The 24,582-nt window shown below is 42.7% G+C and overlaps 2 protein-coding genes across 9 annotated transcripts; one reads left to right on the top strand and one right to left on the bottom strand.

Moving 5' to 3' along the window:
- Nucleotides 1–929: 929 nt before the first annotated feature.
- Nucleotides 930–10,077, top strand: GPR19 (G protein-coupled receptor 19). Of its 6 annotated transcripts, none has more exons than XM_083615879.1 (4): nucleotides 930–1,038; nucleotides 1,683–1,792; nucleotides 4,068–4,310; nucleotides 5,913–7,535. In XM_083615879.1, the coding sequence occupies exon 4, from the start codon at nucleotides 5,935–5,937 to the stop codon at nucleotides 7,183–7,185; it is 1,251 nt and encodes a 416-aa protein (XP_083472005.1). In that variant the 5' UTR covers nucleotides 930–1,038; nucleotides 1,683–1,792; nucleotides 4,068–4,310; nucleotides 5,913–5,934; the 3' UTR covers nucleotides 7,186–7,535. The 6 variants fall into 6 exon arrangements, with proteins under 6 accessions (XP_083472005.1, XP_083472006.1, XP_083472007.1 ...); XM_083615880.1 differs by having other exon boundaries at nucleotides 930–1,132; XM_083615881.1 differs by lacking the exon at nucleotides 1,683–1,792 and having other exon boundaries at nucleotides 930–1,132.
- Nucleotides 9,707–23,026, bottom strand: CREBL2 (cAMP responsive element binding protein like 2). 3 transcript variants are annotated; one of them, XM_083616056.1, is made up of 4 exons: nucleotides 22,772–23,026; nucleotides 15,764–15,961; nucleotides 14,135–14,282; nucleotides 9,707–12,021 (listed from the first exon to the last, which is right to left on the bottom strand). In XM_083616056.1, the coding sequence occupies exons 1-4, from the start codon at nucleotides 23,009–23,011 to the stop codon at nucleotides 12,017–12,019; spliced, it is 591 nt and encodes a 196-aa protein (XP_083472182.1). In that variant the 5' UTR covers nucleotides 23,012–23,026; the 3' UTR covers nucleotides 9,707–12,016. The 3 variants fall into 3 exon arrangements, with proteins under 3 accessions (XP_083472182.1, XP_083472183.1, XP_083472184.1); XM_083616057.1 differs by having other exon boundaries at nucleotides 22,871–23,026; XM_083616058.1 differs by lacking the exon at nucleotides 22,772–23,026 and adding an exon at nucleotides 16,435–16,541.
- Between the last annotated feature and the right edge of the window lie 1,556 nt (nucleotides 23,027–24,582).

The following is a 24,582-nucleotide window of genomic DNA, read 5'->3' as shown; positions in this document are numbered from 1 at the left end:
AAGCATGGGGAGTCCCAACAAAAAAAATATAATTTAGGCAGAATATTTGGACTATTTGATATGTATTTGTATAATTTGGAACATTCAATGTGATTTGATTGGATTGTTAAAATGGGAAACTTAATAAAAATGATTAAAAACCCCCAAAACATTTAGGTTTACTTTTCCGCGTGGTTTCCCTGCCTTGCTCCTATAGTGGTATATAAAATGGTGTTGGGGAAACATGATATTATGCTACAGGTAAGTCTGCTTAAACATTAGAGAGGATAACTTTTCTTTGTGGTAGATCAGAAGACACCTCATGTCATGCTTACAGACTTCCCAAGGGCATCTGTGAAAACCGGAAGTTGAACTAGATGGGCCTTTGGTCTGATCCAGCAGGAATCTTCTTATGTTTATACTTTAATACAAAGTACACATGCTTCTTGATGTTGGCTCCATTAGAATACTAATCTCTATGGGATATACCATAGTAGAGGCCATGTGTGTGTACTTCTTGCTCACCCATCATACATTTAATTAATGCATTTTGCAAGTAATGCCATGAGAAGAGCATTCCTGGGGACCTCTTGTAAGCAGCTCTGATCTTTGGGAGGAAGAACAGGGTATCAGTGCAATCAATACATAGACAAAGGGGAATCAAACAAGCTGCAATTCCAGCAAGCTTTTATCTTTTAAACATCTATTTAGAAAGGATTAAGCAAAATTAGAATGCACAACAGACTGAATAAAGGTGATTAAAATCTCTATGCTATGATCCATACTCCTGTCTCTTTTAACCTGCTTCCCAAATCATGCTTTGCTGAAGCAGCAGAAAACGTTCTCCTACCTCTTTACACATCTGCACAGATTTTCTCCCTCCGTTTTCTCCCTTTTTTATTTCTTCCAATTGCCAGGAGGGGGGCATGGTGACTGTTGCGGAAGAAAATAATCCCCTTCAACAATCACACAGCTCCATAGCAACCAGGACGTCAGCATGAGACAGCTGCAGGTTCCCATCCTAATTTCTGCCCTTCCTCGGGATCTGAAACATTTGAGGTGAGCAAGCAATGTGTGTGTCATGGGAAATGAGAATGATGGACAAAAGCAGTGGTTATAAAGGGAGATATTTCTCAACACAGTGACTGCAAAGGTAGGGTGTGGTTGTGAACAGCTTTGTTTTTTAGATGGAATGCTTTTCCTTTAATTTTGATGCTGGCTGTGCTGTGGAAGAGGGTGGCTGGAGAGCTGGAACAGAAGCTGATGAAATTATTTATTTGCCAGCATGGCAATTACTTTTGAGGGCAAGCAGAGCAGATTCACTCACCAGCCGTCCTCCAGAGACCCCATTGCTGTCCATGGTGCTGCAGGTCTTTTTGAATTTTTTTTTTAATGACAAAAATGACTTCTAAAAATGGAAATGGTGGAAGTGGGGAATCACAGAATAATATACTCTTTTCTTTGACAGCAGGCAAGTACTGGTAAAAGCAGAGGGTTGGAAATAAAACATTTTCTTGAGGTGGACTGTTTCTGTTGCATAATAAACCGGCAGTTTTGGCCACAGATTTACCTGCTTAAATAAAAGGCAGTTGAGGGGGAGCCATGTGACCCATTTCTCATGTGATCAGTTCCATTAGCAACAGGGAGAGAGGATTGTACAAAATATTGTCTCCCTTTTAAACCTCTGTTGGATTAATGTGCAGGTGTAGACGTCTTCAGAGCAATTGTGAACATGTGTTTGATCTCCGATACAATGAGTGACAGAAATCCTAATGGAAAACCCATCTGAACTCCGGATTATACTTAGAAGCAGGTATGGCTTATTCAACCTTGAAAATTGTTTGGTTAAAGAAGGGAAGGACAGCTCTCTCAATCTTTGAAACAGCAATCAGATTTGCTGCTGAATTCATTTGTTGCTTTCTTTGAGCATTGCTAGTCTGCTTTTTAAAATCCATCCTGGCAGAGCTGAATAAGAAAAAAAATCTTTGAAATACACCCCACCCCCTGTTTAAATAGAAATTTGCCCCTTAAATACATAAGAAAGGTGACTTCACCAGTGATAATTTTACTTGGTGCAAAAATAGTGATTAAACAGAAATTTGACTTAAGCTAAAAGAACTACAAGCCCTTTTATCTTTCACTAATGGGCTTCCATATAGCCACAGGTGTGTGTGTTCTCTCCCTTCATTGTCTTATAAATATGCCTTTGTGTTCCATAGTTGCTATTTTGCTCTCCTGATTTTAGGAGTGACACAAAATTTGAATGCATAAAGTCCTAGGTTCAATCTCCAGTTCAATCTCTAATTCAATGAAAGAATGTGCAGGAAAATAAACCCCAGCTGGAGAGCTGCTGCCCCTAAGAGTAGGAGCAGGCCACACTGGGCCAGCAGGACCAATGGTCAGACTCTGCACAAGGCAGTCCTATAGCTGGTCTCCTGTTGCAAGCAGGTAAATGCAAAGGTGGACTTATTGCATTTGAGCAGAAGTAAATGCATGACAGGAAGTTTATACCAAGCAGCCAATTTATTTCTTCTAATTAGAAGGATGGGGAAAAGTAAAAAACAAACAAAAAGTGAAAATCCTCTTTTGAAAGCTCAAGCTGTATGTCCTCATGACAACTTCCTCCAGTGACTGGAGGAAGTGGAGGCGAATTCCATGTATCTTGGGAAATGTAGCAAATGTTTGTGGGTTTGAAGCTACAGGCACTGATGCAGAATGCTGGATGGAAGCTGGTCTGTTCCTGAAAGGAAGCTGTTAAGAAATAACAAGACGTCATTAAAAATTTGTCGCTGAAATGCCAAGCATATTAGAAGTCTTACAAACAGGGTAGTTTTACCAAACTCGGACCCTTGTAGGTTTTGCTGGGGGGGAATTGCCTCAACAGCATTAGAACAAGAACAACAAGGTTATAAGATATAAATTTAATGAATTGATAGTAACAACAGCAACAAGAAACTCCACAGAAGACTGTTAACAAACTCACTACTGGATGAGTCCCTACTGAAGGGTAGCTATCCTTCAACTAAATTTTGGATTGGAACAGTGAGCTAAAATCAGTAAAGCATCTTGGTTAATTCAAATCCCGGTCCCGAAATTACAATTTGAACACCGTCACTGGCGATGAATGAGGCCCACTTGCCCTGCCATCACCCAGCCTTCCCTATTCCCCTTCTCGTTTTTCGTCTTCCATTCTCTCTCTCTTCCTCCCTTTCTCCTCCTCTGTACTTTCCTCCGCCCCGACACTTGAAACGCAGCTGCTGTAGCTCCCCAAGCCCCTGGATGCCGTGGAACGACAGGCCTCCCCCGTCTCCAGCACAGCAGTGTCCCTGCTGTTGCCATTGTTGCCACTGCAGCAAAATATTACAGGTACTGAGTGACTCTTAAACATCACAGGAATTAAATATTATTGGCATGAAGTGATTACAGGCATTTACTGACTCGTCTTATTGAGAGAAGTTGCTCCTGAAAGCTCAAATCTCTGCACTCTCTTGCCAATAAAACTAATCTGATTGGTTGTAGATTCAGGACAGACAAAAGAAAAGTATTTCTCCCCACAATGGATATTAAGCATATGGAACTTGCTGCCACAAGATACGGTAACGGCCACTGCCAGTGCTTTTTTCAGGAGGTACTCAAGGGTATGCAGTACCGGCACCTTTTTGTTGTTAAAAAGGGTGGCACTTACTGTAACAACTTCATGGCGAGTACCGTCACCTATTTTTATTTGGGGGGGGGGACACAGGCCACTGGCACTGATGGGTTCAAAAGTAGAGTTAGCAAACTGCCTGGAGGACTGATCAGTGGCAGTTCCCTCCATGTTCAGAAGCAGTCTACCCTAAGAGAGAACAAAAAATGTGGGGAGGCTTCATGCCTTCAGGAAGCTTGTAGGCTTTTTGGAAGTGTATGACTGGTAAATGTTAGCAAGAGGATCATGATCTCAGTCTGTTTTGTGGGGGCAATTTACATTAAGGCTTTGAATGAATGCTCAAATATATTTTAAATTCATGAAAGCAAGTGATTAATCAAATGAAAATTATTTTATTTGACTGAGAATATTTTCTTTCTACAAACTACATCAACTACATCAGGAAAGAAAAATGTGGTGCCAAAACAAAGGAATTTATGCTGAATCAGAGCTGGCTATTCTGTGACCCTGCAGCCAGTCAAGGATGACCTGACCAGCATAATTGCAATGAAAATGTGACCAATGGCAACAAGCTGAAGCAACTGAGCTTCCTATATATTCCTCTGAAGAAAGAAGCAGGTTTGACATCTCCGAATAAGTCTTTGAAAGAAGATGATTTTTGCCCAAAGTAAATTACGTGTCTTTGGTGAGTCAGCACATAATGTTTTCAGCTCAGACCACAGAAGAACTCATAAAGTCATGTCTTTTATTCTGATGTATAATTTATACATGAACTGTGCTGCTGTTAAATATAGTGATGCAGGTAGCTTTGCATCATGATCCTCTGCATAATGACTCAGAATTAAGTCCCACTGAGGTCAATGGAGTTTGCTCCAAAGTAGGTGGATATAGGATTGCACCCTTAGGATACCTGTATGTAGAATATCTATATATAGGGATGTGTTTAGAGAGGAACTTAACGGTTTTATTCTGAAGATTTTTGCCAGAGAGATTTGAACCTGGAGTGGGATGCAGTGTCCAGAAGGGAGGCCACAGTCTGCAAGAAGCAGAGCCGGCCTGGCCATGGGGCACGGTGAGAGCACTGCTTCAGGCAGCAAAAGCCTCCCAGGCAGCAGACCCACCAGTAGAGAGATGCAGCCGTTAGCAGCACCATTTTGGACAAGGGCATGCCAATGTCACCAAAAACCAGCATGATCTTGCCCCCCATCAGTGCTCCCTGAGTGGTGGATGCAGCAGGGCACATGGTGGCAGCAGAGCAAGGGGCCTCAGCAGCAGCAGCAGCAGCAGCAGCTCCACTTTCTGTTTTGCCTCAGGCAGCAAATGGGATGGGCTACACACCACTTACATTGCTTAAAAGTGTAAATAAAACAGAAAGCCTCATAGAAGCATAGATTTGGAAGGGACCCTGAGCGTCACCCAGTCCAACCCCCTGCAATGCAGGAATCTCAGCTGAAGCATCCAAGACCGATGGCCACCCAACCTCTGCTTAAAAACCTCCAAGGAAGTAGAATGTCCACTGTCAAACAGCTCTTACCGTCAGAAAGTTCTTCCTGATGTTTAATCTCCTTTGTTGTAGCTTGAAGTCAGTGGCTCTCAAACTTTTTTCACAGGGCCGAACTTTCAGAACAAAAATTTTCTCATACCACACCAAATTTTTAATTGATAAACAGTGCTTGATTTATAATATAGAACACAACTGCTTAAAGAGGTCTTTAAGCAGAGGCTTGACAACCATATGTCAGGAGTGCTCTGATGGTGTTTCCTGCTTGGCAGGGGGTTGGACTTGATGGCCCTTGTGGTCTCTTCCAACTCTATGATTCTATGATTCTATGATTCTACTTTATAAGGTGATCATGGGACACCCAAAAAACAATGTAGCTATATAAGAACAAGAATCATTCTCTAAATATAATTATAAATGTGTCCTCTCCAGCAAACGGCGCTTCTGGTTACAACTAAGATTGTCCTCAGTATCACTTGATGTTCTTGCTCTCTTTTTGAAAAGATATCTATCCATATTTTGCAAATAAATAAAAATATTTTGATACTATCCTATAGTACCCTGAAATGTTTAAATGTTTCTTTGATTGTCCTTGAATCTTCCCTTCACCTTTGCCATCCAGGATTGTGCTCCACACCTTTTGAGAACTAGTGCTTAATAGGATTAGGGCAGTGGACTCAGCTAGGATTAATCCAGTATATATTTAAAGACAAAATATATTGTTCTTTACTAAGAGTGCTCCCCCCCACCAATCAGACTAACACTTGGCCTTCTCTCTCCATGCAGCCCTTTGAAGCAAAGGCTGAATATGTTGCTTGCCCATGACATGGATAACAACGCTGCTCTACTTCTTACCCCAACTTCAGGGCTGCTGCTGCAGCAGAACCGCCACCATGAAGAAACCTCTAGCCCTCTGGCAAGCAATGAAATGATTGCTTTACCCAAGGAACACGGGCTTGAAAAAAATGGTACAGCCTCACCGTATGAGTTGATGCAAGGAGAGATCATAGCAGCCAGCCTGCTTTTTGGAGCTTTATGGCTATTCTCCATCTTTGGAAACTCCCTGGTTTGCCTGGTGATCCACAGGAGCAGGCGGACTCAGTCTACCACCAATTACTTTGTGGTCTCCATGGCCTGTGCAGACTTACTGATCAGCGTAGGGAGTGCTCCATTTGTGTTTCTTCAGCTAGCCTCTGGGAGCTGGGCACTTGGGAGCATGATGTGTAAGCTAGTAAGATATTTTCAGTATCTCATACCCGGTGTCCAGAACTACGTGTTGCTTTCCATCTGTGTTGACAGATTCTATACTATTGTCTACCCGCTAAGTTTCAAGGTGTCCCGGGGAAAAGCCAAGAAAATGATTGCAGCATCTTGGATCTTCGATGCCGCACTAGTGTCTCCAGCTTTCTTCTTTTTTGGGTCAGGTTGGGACAACCATTGCAACTTTTTCCTGCCATATTCTTGGGACGGGGCTCTTTATGGTACCATCCATTTGTTGGTGGCTTTTCTGATTCCATCTGTTCTGATCATCCTTTTTTACCAAAAAGTAATAAAATATATTTGGCGGATAGGTACAGATGGTAGGACGGTTCGGAGGACTATGAATATAGTTCCGAGAACAAAGGTGAAAACTATCAAGATGTTCCTAATGTTAAATTTGCTTTTTCTGCTCTCGTGGCTCCCATTTTATGTGGTTCAACTTTGGCATCCACTTGAGACAGACTACAGAAAGAGCTCCTTGGTCTTTATGTCAGTCACTTGGATATCCTTCAGTTCCTCTGCTTCAAAGCCTACATTGTACTCTGTGTATAATGCAAACTTCAGGAGAGGGATGAAAGAGACCTTCTGCATGTCCTCTATGAAATGCTACCGGAGCAATGCATATACCATCACCACCAGTTCAAAGATAGCCAAAAAAAATTATGTTGGGATCTCCGAAATCCCTGCGCCAGCCAAAACTGTTTCCAAAGACTCGATATATGATTCATTTGATAGAGAAGCAAAAGAGAAGAAGCTTGCCTGGCCTATTAATTCAAACCCAACAAATACATTTCTCTGAATAATTCCAGTCCTTTCAACAATTATTTGCACAATTGGAGCAAAGAACTATGAAAAGATTTGATCTATTTTGAGCTGGGGGGTGGGTTTGCATACAATTTGGCAGGGAGAATAAATGTTTTCTTAAATCCACTGATTTATTGTATACTGGATGTTTTCTGTTTTTGTTTTAAATAACTATTTCATGCTCTCTGAATTTAAATTTATTTTTCAACTGATGGGAGTACTGCAGATTGAACTGTTAATGTAAAAAGCAGTAAACTCATCAATTACTTCACAGCACAAGTGTCCTGCTAAAGACAGACCATCTTGTTATGTCTCTTCTATTATGCCTTTGGGGGATATGTTGGGGAGCCAAGTGGTTTTCACCTTTTCCCATCTAGAAGTTAAGCGAGAGGGTGCATCTTGACTGTAGTGTGTAAGCATGTAAATGCACACACATTGGCATGAAACGCTAGTGCACTGCTTTCTTTCCCCCATCCCAGTAATAATCTACACTGACAATAAAACTTGCTAAATGCATTTGACTTGCAGCTATTCCTTAAGTAAAGCCAGATCCGTTCTGAGTTTAAACATGGGAGGATCTCTGAGAATTGTGATCCTATGACAAAGGCTAGGGAAACACCTGCACAGATGGCTATGCAGCTGTGGTCATATAGCGGAGTGGGCATCTGTGGCCCTGCCTAACTCCCACTCCTGGGGGGTCCCATCTGTACACAAGGCCTATGCATTTTGAGGAAAATGGACCTGTGAAATGGGGGCTTCTAGCAAAAGGATTGTCAGAGCCTCGTGACATGGGACCTTGATGTCACCGTTATAGACATCCTTTGAAGTAAGGCTGCCACAACTAATCAAAGGCATCTCCAAAAAAGATACCTTTGGCACGATCTGGTCTCCCTTTTTCTCTTTTATTGAAGCACAGGATATTTTAATGCCACCATCATCACAGAGGTGTTTGTGGAGGGTATATATTGATTGAAAATGTCTAGCCCACCTGATCTGTAGTTGGGTTCCTATTTGGCAAGCTAACATGCCAGCGATGTGGGATTGAGAATCGGAGTGATCATTTTGTGATATTATGGCAGTGGACAAAGCTGTATACTTTTGAATAAATGTTTATTTAGTTTTAAAAAGAAGAAAAAGAAAGCCACCACTGACCTTTTTTCATTGCAGCACCTCCTTAAAGCACATTAGTTTTTTCTTATGCTTTGGGGGGAGGGTATTTTATTGTTTTTACCCTGCCCTCGGATTTACTTTGACAAAAGGCAAGCTTGAAATATGTTAAACCAAATAGGTTATGAAAATAGGGGAAGGAATAAATTAATTCCTCTTCTGCTTCTGATCCAATTTCTTCTAAGAATCCTAATAAAATTATAATAGGATCTAAAGAAATTCATAGTTCCACTCTACACATTCTAGGCTTTGAAGGCACAATGTAAACCCTGAATTAATGACTATCCTGTGCTGATTGAATCACTCAAGTATAGATGTTGTAGTCTGGGAGGCTGGGTGCTACCTTGGTAAGATGCCTCCAAGGTTGTTTTTTTAATTATTTCAGCTAGAGAGTGGCCCAGCCCAGGGAAGAGAAACCCCCTTTCACATTTAACACATGTGAAGGAAAGGGGGGGGGGAATGCCTCCTAGTTCTGCCACAGCAGGACACAGCTTCCCATTGTCCAACGCATTGATTCACGACAGACAATGGATGCTATTCCCCATCATTTCTTCATCAATGTGGGTAATGTGGTCTGTTCCTGTGACCTTCTACTTGTCAGAATCCATTCATTCGTTGATTTATAGCACCTATGTAGCTTTCATTTATTTTAATGGAGCCCAGTCATGTTAACTGGTATTCACCACTTTCTATGGGCTCTCAGATATCTCCCACTGGGCATTCTTGTCATTCACATTAGTACATCTAGTGAAGAAGCCTTTGTGCATCACATATAACTTCCCTGGATCCTGGAACCCTGAGATCCAGCCTTCACTGAGAGTCAACGAGGAAACCTTCTTACAGCCCTAGATTTTTCCCTGCACAAGAAAGAAGCATGGCAACTAAGATGTGCAAAGTGCTATACTAGAGGACACCCTTAGATGGGTAAGAAAACCTGCCTTCAATCTCTTACACAAGATGGGCCAGTGTATGAAAGCCCCAAAATATGTAACTTTAAACACGTGAATGCATTTAATGGACTGATTTTCCCTTAAATAATAACAGTCACCATGACGAAGGCAAACAAAGTTCAGACCAGAGAGTGTATTGGGGAATGTGGGGTTAACGCTTTTACACCTCTGCCAGTTCCACCAAAACCTCCCCTCCCACGTTTGACCCAAGATGGGAGCTTTCATTGACACCCTTGTTAAGGGGTGGGACAGGGCAGGTCAGGAATATACTAAAAGCACTTAATGTCATAGCTGTTCTGGCCCTGAAGTGAAGAGGACAATGTGCAACACAGTCCTTCTTTCTGCCCCCACCCTATGAAGAGCTTTTTGTTACCCCTGCTAATAAAAAGTGAACAAATGTTTGAAGTTACATCCACTTTAATATAAAACAAAAAAGGACAGACATGGGAGTCTTACAAGAATTTAAGTGTTTTCTTCACAGCAAATATATGTGAGTGATCAAGACATCAAGCTGAAAGAGATTAAATTTTCCCTTTCTGATGCACAATGCTACAGTCAGACTCTAAATCAGAGCTTTCCAAACTGTGTGTCACAACACATTAGTGTGTAGGTGTGTCACGTGAACAATCTTATAAGGGGTTAGTTTGACCTCGAGTTTGCTAGTAAAACTGAATTATTGTGTCACGAAATGATGCATGTCTAAAAAGTGTGTCACCAACATGAAAAGTTTGGAAAGCTCTGCTCTAAATGGAGTCTGCAGGGCATCCTGCATCAAAAGCCCTGCATGGAGTCAGCCTGTTATAATACATCTACTCAACAAGCTGCCTAAAATACCCACCCCATCCCAGTTCACCCTCTTGTTAATTTGTGCGCGGTCCCGCTAATGAAGTCAATTCAGCAAGAGCAAAGTCAATGTGATGAGAGATAGGCAGACCATTTCTCTTCCTCTCTTTCTCCAGCTGTCAGCCAGGTGAGAAATGCCATCCCACCCCATTCCCACTCAGCTGCTCCTTTGGTGCGTTGAGGAAGCAAGGAATAATGCATTAGGTTTTGACTCAATGATAGCATCAATAAGCAGGTTCCAAACAGGCACAGTTACACAAGCTAAAGAAGTCTAAAGCCAAAGGGTGCCTGTTCAGATACACTCCAGCAGCATTTTACTTTCAAGGAGATAGTTTCACTTGGGTGTAAAAAGGGCCATCTCATGTCACAAAACAATGAACCTTGAAAGACTTAATTTAATAGGTCAAATTAATCCATGGCTGGTTAAGCCTGCAGTAGGGGAGCCTTAAGGAGTGCCGGCATGTGGCATGCCTGAATGGGAGGAGGATGGCCAAGAGTCCTGACTATGGCATAGAACAGCAATTCACCAACTGTGGGAATAGGGCTCACAAGCATGGCTCCATTTTTATAAAGGTACGTTTAAGCCACTATGTTGGACGTCTTCACCACCACTCTCATGCTGCTCAGTGCAGAGCGGTCCTGTGTGGGGCCGCCTTCCCCTGCTCTCTACCAGTAAGTGGACAGTGACATCATCCCAAAAGGAGAAATGGGACACAGGGGGCTGCTAATGGAGCTTGCCCCAGAGCTGGTGGGTGTGGGAGAATCCCAGGAGTGTTGGCATGGCCCAGCCAACACAGTGCCATCCCCGATCCCTGGCTGACTGGGCAAAAGGGAGGGTGGGAAGCCATGTTAACTGGGCTGCCCTGGAACTGCAAGGAGAATGTCTGTCCATTAATTCTGCAAACAGAGATATCTTTTTGAAAAAGAATGGAAAGTCTCCCTTCAAGCTTGATTTAAAAATACACTTATTTACAGTTCATTGCCTGTCAAATGTTTGGGAAACATTGACTGAGGCCTGGTCTACACAGGTGGCAGACTGAGGTGACAGAAGGACTTTAGCACTATAGACAGTAGGTGGGACATACTGTTTTTGATTGGTTCCTTACTACCAAAAAAGCAAGCACACACCTAGCATAACAGCCCATTCCCACCTGCACCTGTGCTAGTTTTTTGTCTGCAGGGAGTTTTGCATAGGAATGTACGCAAAAAGCATCTCACAGACATGATAACACTTGTATGCTTAAAACAACCCCGTAGAAAGAAAGTCAATATTATCCCTCTGAATTGCCTTGCCTAGGGGAATTCATGGCAGAGGCGAGATTTGAACCAGGGACCTCCTATTCTTAGCCACAATGCTGCACTAGGTCAGATATAACAGAAGTGTAAACCCATTACATATTTCCAGCCCACCATGGGAAACTGGAATTATTATTACAACATGGACCACAGATAAATACCATACACATAACAGACTACTTTGATGCCAGATGGCCAAGATCTCAGCCTTTGCTGCACATGGTTTCTTAAATAGCCACTCCTATGAATACTAAACAGAAAAATCCAACACATAAACCATGAGCAATTATAACAGCAAGGTCGGAAATTTCCTTCACTGTCACAGCAGAAATATCTACATACACGTAAGTTGTAGTTTCTATATCTATATAACAAACTGGGGGTTTTTTTAAGTTGTAGGTTTAATTCTGTTGGCTTGCCATTGGGTTATTTTGGTAATTCACCTCAACGATCAAGTTCTTTGCTGCTGCAGCACTGCCACACATCATAGTGGAAGGGAAGCTTAGCATAAAGACTACAAATCAGTGTTGGTAGTATAAAATAGGGACTTTGATCTTGGCTGTTCCACCTTCACCCTGAAAGAGAAATAAAATACAACAATATTTTATAGCTATTCACAATTTCAACCAGTCAGCCAAGAAATCTTATCTACATTTGTTATAGCCAGCATTAAAATATCTGACAGAAGGTTGAAGAGCCATTTGCCAGTGACTCAGTTTCTGTATCCTGATGACCCCTCTGCCTTTGCTCAGTTCAAAATACAACCCACCAAGCATGTAGTGGTCTGGCTTGCACAACATGCTAAGCTAAAACTGTATCTTAGTATGAATGCATGTGCTCTGAGAGAGGAAATAATGGCTGATTTGCTCCTCCTTTAGGTCATTCTGCTGTACTAAATCATCGCTTGGCATGTCATTCAAACAGAGGCTCCTGGTTTAGCTTTCCACACACTAACCACACCCTGTAACCCAAACCCAAGTTTTTCCAATGGTGGTGGTTTGCCTTGGAGAACTAAACCGGGTTCAAGCACCATGCTAAGCCAAGTCATGGCTTAGGACTGCAGAAGAGCAAAGAGGCTTTTATATTCTGTCTAGTAACCCACTGTGAGGCATAGGTTTGGCCTTGCGTAATCAACCTTTCCTTTAAGGCCTTAAGTCCTCACAGGAGCACTCCTGACCTTGTGGGTGCCCCAGCTGGGGCTCAATTGCCCAGATTATGGGACCAGAAGGAGCCCTAATCACCACAGGTAGCAGCCGTGGAAGGATCCAGCCCTGCCTGGTTGGGGTTGGCCGGGATAAATGATGCAGAGAGCCTGGATGTAGAGCTTGGGTACAGGGCAACGTAGTTGATGTTGCTGCATCACGGACCAGACACAGCTGTTCCAGGGGCTCCCCATGGCTGGAACAGGAAATTTGGTGATCTGATGCTGTATCTGGTTTGTCTGGGTGAAGGTCTTGTGGGGACAGTTTATTTGGGATTGTTTCTATGTGTAAGAGAGTGGTTCATTGATTGGGGAAGTTTTACATTAGAAGTTTATTTTGTTAAACAAAAGTTTTCCCCTCAATAAGTGTTTTATTGTCTATCAAAGATCCATTAAAGAGCCTGTAATTGGCTAGGCCAAACAAGAACTTACAAGTAAGTGTTGCTTAGGTACTGACTAGAAAATTTGCTGGACAAAAGACAGAATAACATTCCCAATCCTACAGATTGCTGCCACCAGCAAATAAGTGACAAAGACAAGATGCAACCAGAAGATGTTAAGACAATGGCCTTACATGAAGCATAGAAGGCAAGTTTACGTAAGGGTGTACATTGCTTCATTGCTCAAGACTTGGGGACTTTCAGTTGAATGTATGGACGGAATTCAATGAACTGAATAAGTATTGAGCTGCTTCATAAGCCATGCTGCCTGGCTTCACACTGTGGCCTCACTTCCCCTCCACCACATAATTAGCCTTCTATTTTTAATTTGAGGGGTCTGCACCCTACTCTTCAGCCAAAAGCTTCCCATATAGTGGCTACCAAAGGGAGAAGTGTGCACATGTGCACATACACAGAAATAACAAATCCATGGTTAGAAAACCAGGGGCAGTCAGACAAAAACAATACATAAAAACTGGACCTAGGTCAGGGCAAATAAAAAGGTCTTCACCTCAGAAGACATCAGGCAGCGGCACTGGGAGTCCAGGTGTTGGAAACTGAAAAAGCCATATCTCAGGTCACTGCCCAGCTCACCAGAAAGGCCTCTGAGACCGATCACGGAGACCAAGAAGACAGGAAAAGGCAGACCTTGAGCTACCCTGTCCTTCGACCCGTTTTTTTAAAGCCCTTAAGAAAGCACCTGGAATTTTCTAAGCTCTGTGAATGAGTTAAAAAATAACTTGGCCTCCCCGCAGGTTCACAAACTAATAAAAAAGGGAATGGGTAACAAAGAGAAAAGCACTCAAACAGCTTCTCCTTCACATCTGCTCACAGGACAATCCACGATTCTGTGATGGACCTATGCTGTTATTTTCACATTACCCTATTGATAAGCCTCCAGGTAGGCATGTTCTTTCTAAATGTAAGTTGCTGTACAGTGTGTAGCACTTGAGGCACTTAACAGTAAGACTATATGACCCATCTTCCCCATCTGCACATCTTGGTCTACTCTCGTAGCCATAAGAACCTTCATAAACTAGTACTTACAGGAACTGTGACTGTTTGCATCCATCTTTGAAGCCTTGCCAACCTTGGCCATGTTCTGCTGTGGTTTGCTTTGCTCTTCCCCGCTTAGCAGAGCTTTAATTTCAGAGGGGATTTTCCCTTGATCCATTGCTAAGCACCACTGCTTGTACTAAAAACACAAACATAAAAATAAACTGGATTGCAAAAGCAGAGGGCTGCACTTTTTTACTTTCAGCTGTGATCATTAGAGTTCTGTTGTTCAATAGCAAAGATTAAAGCCATGGCTATCATCAATCAGCATGTAATTAGTTCTATTGGGAAGTTGCTTGAGGAAGACGTTCAGTCTGCCATGTTCCTCCCCAGAAGTGTTGACATTTATTAATAATGGAGAGTCTCTTTTGGTCTTTTTATGTAAAAAGGAAGATGAATTAATCTATTTGGGTTGGAAGACTGGGGAGATACTGCCTAACAGAAGGCAGATCAGCTTGGTGTCATTCTAGAGTGAATATTTTGTTTTGTGTAACTGACAGATGGAAAATCAGAAGTCCCTTTTATTTTTCTTCTCATCTTTTCTTTTCTTCTTTTTTTGGTTTTCCTTTGTTTTGTTCTCTCTTTCTCTGTTTATTTTTGTTTTTATTTAGATTAGTTTCTTTCCTTTTCTTGTTTTAGGAAAAAGCTTTAATAAAATCTTATTTTTAAAAAAGAGAATTCTGCTGTTGTACATGTGTGATTATTGGACTGGGGATGTGGAAATGTTCATCAGCAGGGCTATGTGGCATTGCAGCAAGTTCTTCTCTTGGTTGCTTGTCCGTTGGTCACTTGGCAAGATTTTCTTCTTGGTCAAGGGCCATATTTTCAGTGTCCTGCGAAGTTCCTTGCCAAGTGGCAAAAATGGCAGAATAAAGGATGACAAAAAAATCAATGAACCTGGCAAATCTGCTTAATTTAAATAGTGTCAAACTTTTATTGGAGTTTAATTTGGATTTGTTTGTTTGTTTAAGTACACACAACTCTGTTGATGTACAGGGCATCTCACTTTTCTGTCCCAACAACCCTTATTCGGCTACAGTAATTACATTCTGCCTTTCAATAAAGAGTCTTCAAATCAGCTTTCATAAGAAAACTGGGTAATAATTAAAATATCTTAAAAATCATATCCTGTACGAGTTTTCTGTTCTCTTCCTTGAACAGGACATGCCTTCAGGCATGTAAGCATTTCCAAGTAGAAAGTGGCAACTCCCTGCTCTCAGACACCTAAGCAGAGATCCTGGGGACATAATAACATTGGCCACAGGGGAAAACAGCATACAGTGATACCTCTGGTTGCAAACGGGATCCGTTCTGGAGCCCCGTTCGCAACATGAGCAGAACACAAGCCGCGTCTGTGCGTGCGCGGGTTGCCGCTTCTGCACATGATGTCATTCTGAGGGTCTGCGCAGGCGCGAGTGGCGAAGCCCGGAAGTAACCTGTTCCGTTACTTCCAGGTCGCTGTGGGACGCAACCTGAAAAGATTTAACCTGAAGCAAACGCAACAAGAGGTATGCCTGTACTTGCATGAACGCACACAACTCAGAAGCTGTTACTATGCTCTAGACCCAAAGAACTGACTCAGAACTGGGGGTAAGGTGGAAAAGAGAAAAAGCATATTACCATTTCCAGCTCTTCTCTAAGAGCACATATGGCTCTCTCTCTGCTTGAAACCAGCTCTTCCAGGTACTGGTACCTCAGCTTCTTCCTTGCCCTGCATTCTCTCGCGCTTTGCCGGCTCCTCTCAAGTTTGGCTTTCAAATCTATTTTGGCTGGTTTACGGCCCCGTTTCCCTGGTTTCTTCACTTTCCCTCCAGCTACCTAGAAAGCAGAAACACATTTTACTTCGGTCAGGGCAGTATCAGGAAGAGTTCTCCATGCTGGTTCTTACAAAATTTATAACAGGGCAGAATTTGGTTGGAGAATGTTTCTGCCTCGCCTGTGCTCCTGCTGCCTGGGGCTTGAAAGCAAGTCTCCGCTGTACCAGAGAGCAGAGTGCTTGTGACACCCGCAAGTGTGCACCCTGGGATTAAGGCATATACAAATTTGATATATAATCATCATCATCATCATCATCTGGCTTGGAGAGACTCCCTGCCTTCCAATCGCCTTCCTCGGGGGGGGGGGGGTCCAAGCAGCTGCTGGACTACAACTCCCACGACCCCCAGCTCTCAGGCCCGGTGGCCGGGGGACGAGCGTTGTCGTCCAGCAGCTCCTCGGCCCGCCACCGCCTCCCGGGACGGAGAAGGGCCGCCCCCCCCCGCCCCCGCGGAGCCGCGAGCACCTCCACTTACTTTGCTGTCGTCCATGGGTGCAGCCCAGCCCCTCCCGCGAAGGACAAGGCCTCCGGAGCCCCGCCCGCCCTAGGCCGCCGCCCCCCGGGGCCGCCCGCCCGCCGCCGCCATCACACGCCGCTTCCGGCTCCTGGTGGTGACGCTCTTTGGGGCGGCGGCGGCGGGCGTGTCCGGCCAGCCCAGTGCATTTCGGGAGCTGTAGTCCCGCTCGTCTCCGTCCTCCGCCCAGCAAGACGGAGGAGGGGCGTCCCAGCGCGCTAGACGCGGCTGCGTAATGACGTAGGATATCCTGGCGGGGGGTGGGAAGTCGGAGTGGAAGACAGAATCGGAAATCAATAGGACCTGAACAGATTGGAGAACTGGGAGCTAGCTAACAAAGTGAATTTCTTTTTTTAAAAAAATATATTTATTGAAGTTTTACAAAAACATAAGTTTACAAAATAAAAAAAGGTCATATAAAAAGAAAAAGATACAAAAAAGAGAACATAGAAAAATACATGAAAAAGAAAAAAGAAGAATAAAAAGACAAAAGACAAATAGCTAAAAAAGAATTAAAAACAAATCCGTTTTTTGTAACTTTGAACTCATTAGCTTATTTCCTTGGCCTCCTCACACCTCCCCTTTTTGTATTCCCATTTGAATAATCAAATCAGCAAATCCTTACCCTCTTTCGTTTATCTTAACTCTGTATCTTAACATATTATAACTCTATATTTTCATCCATTATCAATTCATTTTTGCATATTCTTATTAACTTTGTTGCTAATGCCACTTATTTTCAATCCAACATCATTTTAACATTCATTAATTTTATAGTATTTCTGAAGATAGTCTTTAAATTTCTTCCAATCTTCTTCCACCGACTCTTCTCCCTGGTCTCGGATTCTGCCAGTCATTTCCACCAATTCCATATAATCCATCACCTTCATCTGCCACTCTTCCAGGGAGGGTAAATCTTGTGTCTTCCAATACTTTGCAATGAGTATTCTTGCTGCTGTTGTTGCATACATAAATAAAGTTCTATCCTTCTTTGGCACCAATTGGCGACTATGCCCAGTAGAAAGGCCTCTGGTTTCTTCAGGAAGGTATATTTAAATACCTTTTTCATTTCATTATAGATCATCTCCCAGAAAGCCTTAATCTTTGGGCACGTCCACCAAAGGTGAAAGAATGTACCTTCATTTTCTTTGCATTTCCAACATTTATTATCGGGCAAATGATAGATTTTTGCAAGCTTGACTGGTGTCATGTACCACCTGTATATCATTTTCATAATATTCTCTTAAGGCATTACATGCCGTAAATTTCATACCGGTGGTCCACAACTGTTCCCAGTCAGCAAACATAATGTTGTGACCAATATCTTGTGCCCATTTGATCATAGCAGATTTAACCATTTCATCCTGCGTATTCCATTTTAACAGCAAGTTATACATTCTTGAAAGTATCTTAGTTTTGGGATCTAACAGTTCTGTTTCCAATTTTGATTTTTCCACCTGGAAGCCAATTTTTTTATCCAAATTATAGGCCTCTCTTATTTGATAATAATGAAGCCAGTCTCGCACTTTATCTTTTAATTTCTCAAAACTCTGCAATTTCAATTTGTCTCCTTCTTGTTCCAATATTTCCCAATATTTCGGCCATTTGGCCTCCATACTGAGCTTTTTCTGAGCCTTCGCTTCCATTGGTGACAACCACCTTGGGGTTTTATTTTCCAGTAAATCTTTGTATCTTATCCAGACATTGAACAATGCTTTCCTGACAATATGGTTTTTAAATGCTTTATGTGCTTTAACCTTGTCGTACCACAAATATGCATGCCAACCAAAAATGTTGTTAAATCCTTCTAGGTCCAAAATGTCTGTGTTCTCAAGAAGCAGCCAGTCTTTCAACCAGCAGAATGCTGCTGATTCATAGTAAAGTTTAAGGTCTGGCAGGGCAAATCCACCTCTTTCCTTTGCGTCAGTTAATATTTTAAATTTTATTCTAGGCTTCTTGCCCTGCCAGACAAATCTGAAAATGTCTCTCGGCCACTTCTTGAAACAGTCCATCTTGTCCAATATTTGCAATGATTGAAACAGAAATAACATTTTTGACAATACATTCATCTTTATAGCTGCAATTAGACCCAACAAGGAAAGCTTCAAATTTGACCATATTTCCAAGTCTTTTTTCACTTCTATCCAACATTTCTCATAGTTATCTTTAAATAAGTTTAAGTTCTTAGCAGTCATATTAACCCCCAAATATTTTACTTTCTTAACTAATGTTAAACCACTCTCCTTCTGAAACCTCTCTTTCTCAATCGGTGTTAAGTTTTTCTCAAGCACTTTAGTTTTTGACTTGTTCAGCTGAAATCCTGCCACATGACCAAATTCTTGAATCAATTCTAATACTCTTTTCGTACTAGATTCTGGCTCCTGTAACGTCAAAACTAGGTCATCTGCAAAAGCTTTCAATTTATATTGTTTGGCTCCGACCTGAATACCTTTAATCAGACGGTCCCTTCTAATCATATTCAGCAAAACCTCCAGAACCGAAATAAAAAGCAATGGGGAAATTGGGCAGCCTTGTCGTGTCCCTTTCTCTATCTTAAATTCCTCTGTCATCACATTATTAACTATTAACTTAGCCTTTTGTTCTGAGTAAATTGCACTTATACCATTTTCAAACCCTTGGCCCACCCCCATTCCCTGAAGATTTTTCTTCATAAAATTCCAAGAAATATTATCAAAAGCTTTTTCCGCATCTATAAAAATTAAAACTGCTTTGGTATTGATGTTCACTTGCAGCTTCTCCAAAATGTTAATTATATTCCTCGTATTGTCAGACAAATGTCTACCTGGGAGAAAGCCGGCTTGATCTTTATGTATCTCTTCAACTAATACCTTTTTTAATCTATTAGCCAAGATATCAGCAAAAATTTTGTAATCCACATTAAGCAGGGATATGGGGCGGTAGTTCTTAAGTTGTGTCTTTTCAGACTCAGTTTTCGGTATAAGTGTAATGTAAGCTTCCTTGCACGACTCTGGCGCCTTTTTCCCCTCCAAAATTTCATTACAGACCTCCTTTAGTGGCTGAATTAACCAGTCTTTCAGAGATCTATAGTATTTGGAGGTTAGACCATCTGGCCCTGGAGATTTACCCAACTGCATGTTCTGGATGGCACCTTCAACCTCCTGTTCTGTAATTTTGTGATTCAACATTATCTTATTTTCTTGAGAGATTTTTTGTAATCCATTTGTTCTTAAAAATTGGTCTAAATCAGTCTCTTTCTGTGGCCCTTGTGTGTATAGTTGTTTAAAATATCTCTGGAAGCACTTTCACGACTCCAAGCGCCTGTTGACGACTCCAATGGATTCTGTATGTTCTTTCCTTCCACATCCAAATTTGTGATGGTGTTTAATTTTTGTCTTTTTTTCATCTGCCAGGCTAGCAGTTTCCCGCGTTTATTAGCCGATTCAAATGTCTTTTGTCTCATCTGCTTAATTTTCCATTCTACTTCCTGATTTATCATTTTCATGTATTGTACTTGATATAGCTTTATTTCTCTCAGAATCTCTTGCGACTTTGGTTTCGCTCTTAATTTCTTCTCTCCGTCTTTTATTTTTTCCAAGATTTTATCTTTTTTCTCATTTTGAATTCTCTTCTTTATTGCGTTCTGTTGAATCAGAAACCCTCTCATGACCGCTTTGCTTGCGTCCCAGATTACTCTTTTTTCAACCGTGGTATTCAAATTTATCTCAAAATAATCTCTCAAGATTTTTTGGGCCTTCTTGGTAACCTCTTGATCTCTAAATAAGGTGTCATTCATCCTCCATCTGAAGGAACTGATTGGTGTTAGTTTCATCTCCATCTTCACCGCATTATGGTCGGAGCAAGTTTTTGGGCAAATTTCCACTTTTTGAGTCTTAGGTGCCAGTCCTCTAGTTATCCATATTTGGTCAATTCTTGTCCATGTCATGTTGGCTTCAGAGAAGAATGTTACTCTCTTCCAAGGGGGTTCTTGGTTCTCCAAATGTCAATCAAGTCCATATTGTCAGTCAGTTCAAAAAAGGTTTTTGGTAGTCTGCCATCTTTAGTTACAACCTGTCTCTGCGACTTATCCATATTTGTAGATACCACTCCATTCATATCTCCCATCATAATAATGTTGTAGTCCATGTAGTCAAGCAATGTCTCATGCAATTTCCTGAAGAATTCAGATTTCCCCTCATTTGGTGCATAAACTCCTACAATCAGAAATTTTTCTCCTTGTGATTGAATCTCAATTGCCACAAATCTTCCTTGTTCATCTTTAAAAACAAATTTCGGTGATAGGCTCTCTTTGGCATAAATAACAACTCCTCTCTTTTTAACCTTGTCCGATGAAATAAACTCTTGACCCAATCTTTTATTAATCAGTACTTTCCTGTGAAGCCTTATCACATGAGTTTCCTGTAAACAAATTAAGTCCAATTGTTCCTTTTTCAATAAATGAAAGACTTTCTTCCTCTTCTCCGGGGAATTAAATCCATGAATATTCCAACTTAATTTCAAGAGGGGCCAATGGAAGGTTCTGCACTTAGACAGGAAGAACCAGGTGCGCAAATATAAGTTGGGGAACACCTGGCTTACCAGCAGTACATGTGAAAAGGATCTAGGGTCTCGCTGGACCCCAAGCTGAACATGAGTCAACAGTGTGATGGAGCAGCAAAAAAAGCTAACACTATTCTAGGCTGCATCAACAAAAGTCTTGTCGGTATAGATCAAGGGATGTAATAGTATCACTCTATTCTGCCTTAGTCAGACCACACCTGGAATACTGTGCCCAGTTCTGGGCACCGCAGATTCCTGCATTGCAGGGGGGGTTGGACTAGATGACCCTCGGGACCCTTCAAGCTCTAATATTCTATATCCTATTATTCTAATTCAAGCAGTGCAGACTTAAACTGTGGAACTCACTCTTGCAGGAGGCAGCGATAGAGGCTTAGACAAATGCATAGAGGAGGAGAGGGCTATTGATGCCTACTAGCCAGGATGGCCAATGGAAATCCTTATTATATATTTTATGTGGCTGTTTATTTGTATATATTTTAAATTTTTATATATGGATGTTTTATGATGGCGAAGAAGGCAAAATAAGGCACTAATCTGAATCTGTGCCTCTTAGGAGATACAGAAATGTGATGTTTATGTGTATGTTTTTTGTTATGAAAGTGAAATGCTTTCTTAGGGTTTGCCAGTTGCAAAGAAGAATATGTTTCCTGTTCTGCTCCCTTTTAATCATTTTGTAGATGAAAAAATTGTGTGTTTTTTCAGATACAGCTTTTACATCTTCTTGACAAGCTGGAGCCAAGATTCCCTGTTCTACCTATTAAAGATAACAGATTCCTGGCCTCCTCTGCACCTCATCGCCCTAAAGAAAACAACTTTTGTCTGAAAGTTTTGAATGTAGCAGAAATAAAAGTCTAAAACCTCCTGCACATTCATGCCCCATCTTTGACATTCACAGGTAAAGAAGTGACATCCTCAAAATGGAAAAAGGGTGACCGAAATAACCAAGGGAGTGGAGTGAAAGATTACAGCATTTCTGGCTAAGTGATGATACTTCATAGAGGGCAGAGCCTGGCTGTGTCTTGAGGCTCAAGGTGAAGTATATTAAATCAGGCAGAAAACCCCAGACCAACAATGTTCTTTCTGCTGCTCCCCTGTGGGGAAATGTGCTCCAAGTCTCAGAAGCCCAGTTATGTCACCCCTTGCCTGCAGGAGCTGGCAGCCCTTCACACTTTCTTGAACACCCTCCCTTGTGGAGTGTTCCCTCAGCCTCCTCTCCTCCGGGCAGACCCTGGTGTCTGAGCCAACTCCCCCACCCCAATGAGAGGTTCCTCCTCACTCCACACAGACACCCCCCAGGGGCCGGGAAGAGGATTCCCCCAGCCTTAGCTGCCCTGTCAGATACTGGCCAAAGGTGAATGTGAGGCCAGCAGCTTAGTCACCCTGGGAGGCAGCAGTGGACACTGCTGGGCCGGCATGGCAGAAAGACTCCCCTTTGGTGCGGGGGACTCAACTCCCAGGCAGGCATTGCATACAGCAAGCACAAGAAAGGCCAACAAGGCGCCTGCCCAGCCTCCCATTTGTCCATCTGTTCCCAACAGCAAGGGCTAGTGGTATCATGGGCCAGGAGTCGGCTTCACCTGCTGAGCAGCAGCCCGAAGGAGCAGAAGGCAAAGTGACTCCACCTTCTGCTGATCAGCCTTCTTGCTCCTGATGAGAACCAGCTGGTTCCAGCTTTCTGAAGCAGGGTTTCCAGCCTCAGTCAGTTGCTGGAAACAACATTCCTCGTTCCTGACCAGACCTTGCTGCTTCGTGCTCCTCGTGACCCTCGGCTTTCTTGACCCCCGGATCGTCTGACTACATGAACTGAGATACTTCTGATCTTAGGACTGGACTGGACCTTGTATACAGACACTGCCTCCAGGAAAGTACCCCCCTGAGAGTTGGCTGATTGGCTGGCTTCTCCCTCCACTGAGGTCTGCCATGGCTGGCAGCACAGGACCACGACAGGTGGGCTGGCTGGCTGGGCTCCCTCACCCATTTGCTTGCTTACTCCGAGGCCACCTCAGCTCCTGGCAACCAGCACCCCATGGACAGCCCCAGAGGCACCTTTGGCTGGGGAGCTTGTAGCCAGGGCTGCTGCAACAAACAGCCACAGAAGTCTTTGGGAGGCAGAGATGCGAGAGGGCATCAGAGGAGGGAGGGAAGGAAAGAGGGACAGAGGCCAATGTTGCCCGTGGCACCCCTGACCAGCATTCAAGGCACTCCTGGGTGCCACAGTACACTGGCTGAAAACCACTTGCCTACCCTATTACCTCTATCCACTGACTCTGTGGGTCCCCCTGCCATCTCTTAGAGAACCTTAGAAGATGGATAAAGCCATGATACTTGAGGTCATATTCTGACAACTGACAATGTTGCTTGATGGTGGAAGCATAACATGGCATAAATATGATCTGGAACATGCTTCATGTTGCTTCCGAGGATGCCACCAAAATAAATATATTTTTGATGAGCTCTTGCCCCTGCCCTCTGCTCTGGAGGGGAGGACTAGAACCAATGGATTCAAGTTACAAGAAAGGAGATTCCAACTTTCTGATAGTAAGAGGTGTTCAACAGTGGAATGGTCTCCAGAGGATGTGGACTCTCCTTCCTTGGAGGCTTTTAAGCAGAGCTTGGGTGGCCATCTGTCACGGATGTGATTTAGTTGAGATTTCTGTATTGCAGGGGGTTGGACTAGATGATCCTTGGGTCCTTTCCAGCTCTATAGTTCCTTGATAATACTAACAGTTTATGAAATTCTCATCCTTTGGGATTAATGCATAATTGCATTTATTGTATAGGAATCATTTGAAGGAGCAGAGATTCTAACACAGCATAAATTACAATGTTTGCAGTATGTCAACAAGAAATTATGTATCTATTGAAATAATTAAAATAATTCTCCAACATAATATTGCAAAACTTGTGTACCTGATACCAAGAACTTTTCCACAAAAGGGCCTAACAGTTTGGTTGTTGTGTAGTGGTTAAGAGTGGTAGACTCGTAATCTGGGGAACCGGGTTCACGTCTCTGCTCCTCCACCTGCAGCTGCTGGGTGACCTTGGGCCAGTCACACTTCTCTGAAGTCTCTCAGCCCCACTCACCTCACAGAGTGTTTGTTGTGGGGGAGGAAGGGAAAGGAGAATGTTAGCCGCTTTGAGACTCCTTAAAGGGAGTGAAAGGCGGGATATCAAATCCAAACTCCTCCTCCTCCTTCTCAGAGGTATGCCAATGTTCTGCAGCACTTTCTCAAAATTAAGCATGCATGAACATTTCAGGCTGAGGTTGCACGTCTCTTCATGTAACAACAACAATAACAGCACATTTACCTTGGAGTTAGTCTCACTGGACTTAGTGGTGAGGATAACAGGAAGTAGAACCATGAACTCCGTGGAGGAAGGGCAAGGAATAATAAAGATGACAACAACAACAGCGGAATGGGCTGCGTTACTGATGCTCAGTGATAACCAGCTCTAATCTGGAGGGATATATTTTAAATTATTGGTCATGTCCCATGGGTGTGTCCAAGCGGGGTAGGGGGCAGTTGCCCCCATAAATAAATAAAATAA

Source organism: Podarcis filfolensis (genome assembly GCF_964270895.1).
Source record: "Podarcis filfolensis genome assembly, chromosome: 5".
Classification (NCBI taxonomy): Eukaryota; Metazoa; Chordata; class Lepidosauria; order Squamata; family Lacertidae; genus Podarcis; species Podarcis filfolensis.
Note: the sequence above shows the minus strand (reverse complement) of the source record. Positions and strands in the feature narration are given on the sequence as shown.

What these genes read in the sequence shown, in the direction of transcription:
- GPR19 (XM_083615884.1), top strand. Translation starts at nt 5,935, where the DNA reads ATGTTGCTTGCCCATGACATGGATAACAACGCTGCTCTACTTCTTACC.
- CREBL2 (XM_083616056.1), bottom strand. Translation starts at nt 23,011, where the DNA reads ATGGGTGAGGGAGCCCAGCCAGCCAGCCCACCTGTCGTGGTCCTGTGC. An exon ending in GAGGAGCACGAAGCAGCAAG is followed by an intron (nt 15,962 to 22,771) that starts GTCTGGTCAGGA and finishes TCTGCTTTCTAG; the next exon opens with GTAGCTGGAGGGAAAGTGAA. An exon ending in TTAGAGAAGAGCTGGAAATG is followed by an intron (nt 14,283 to 15,763) that starts GTAATATGCTTT and finishes TTGTGTTTTTAG; the next exon opens with TACAAGCAGTGGTGCTTAGC.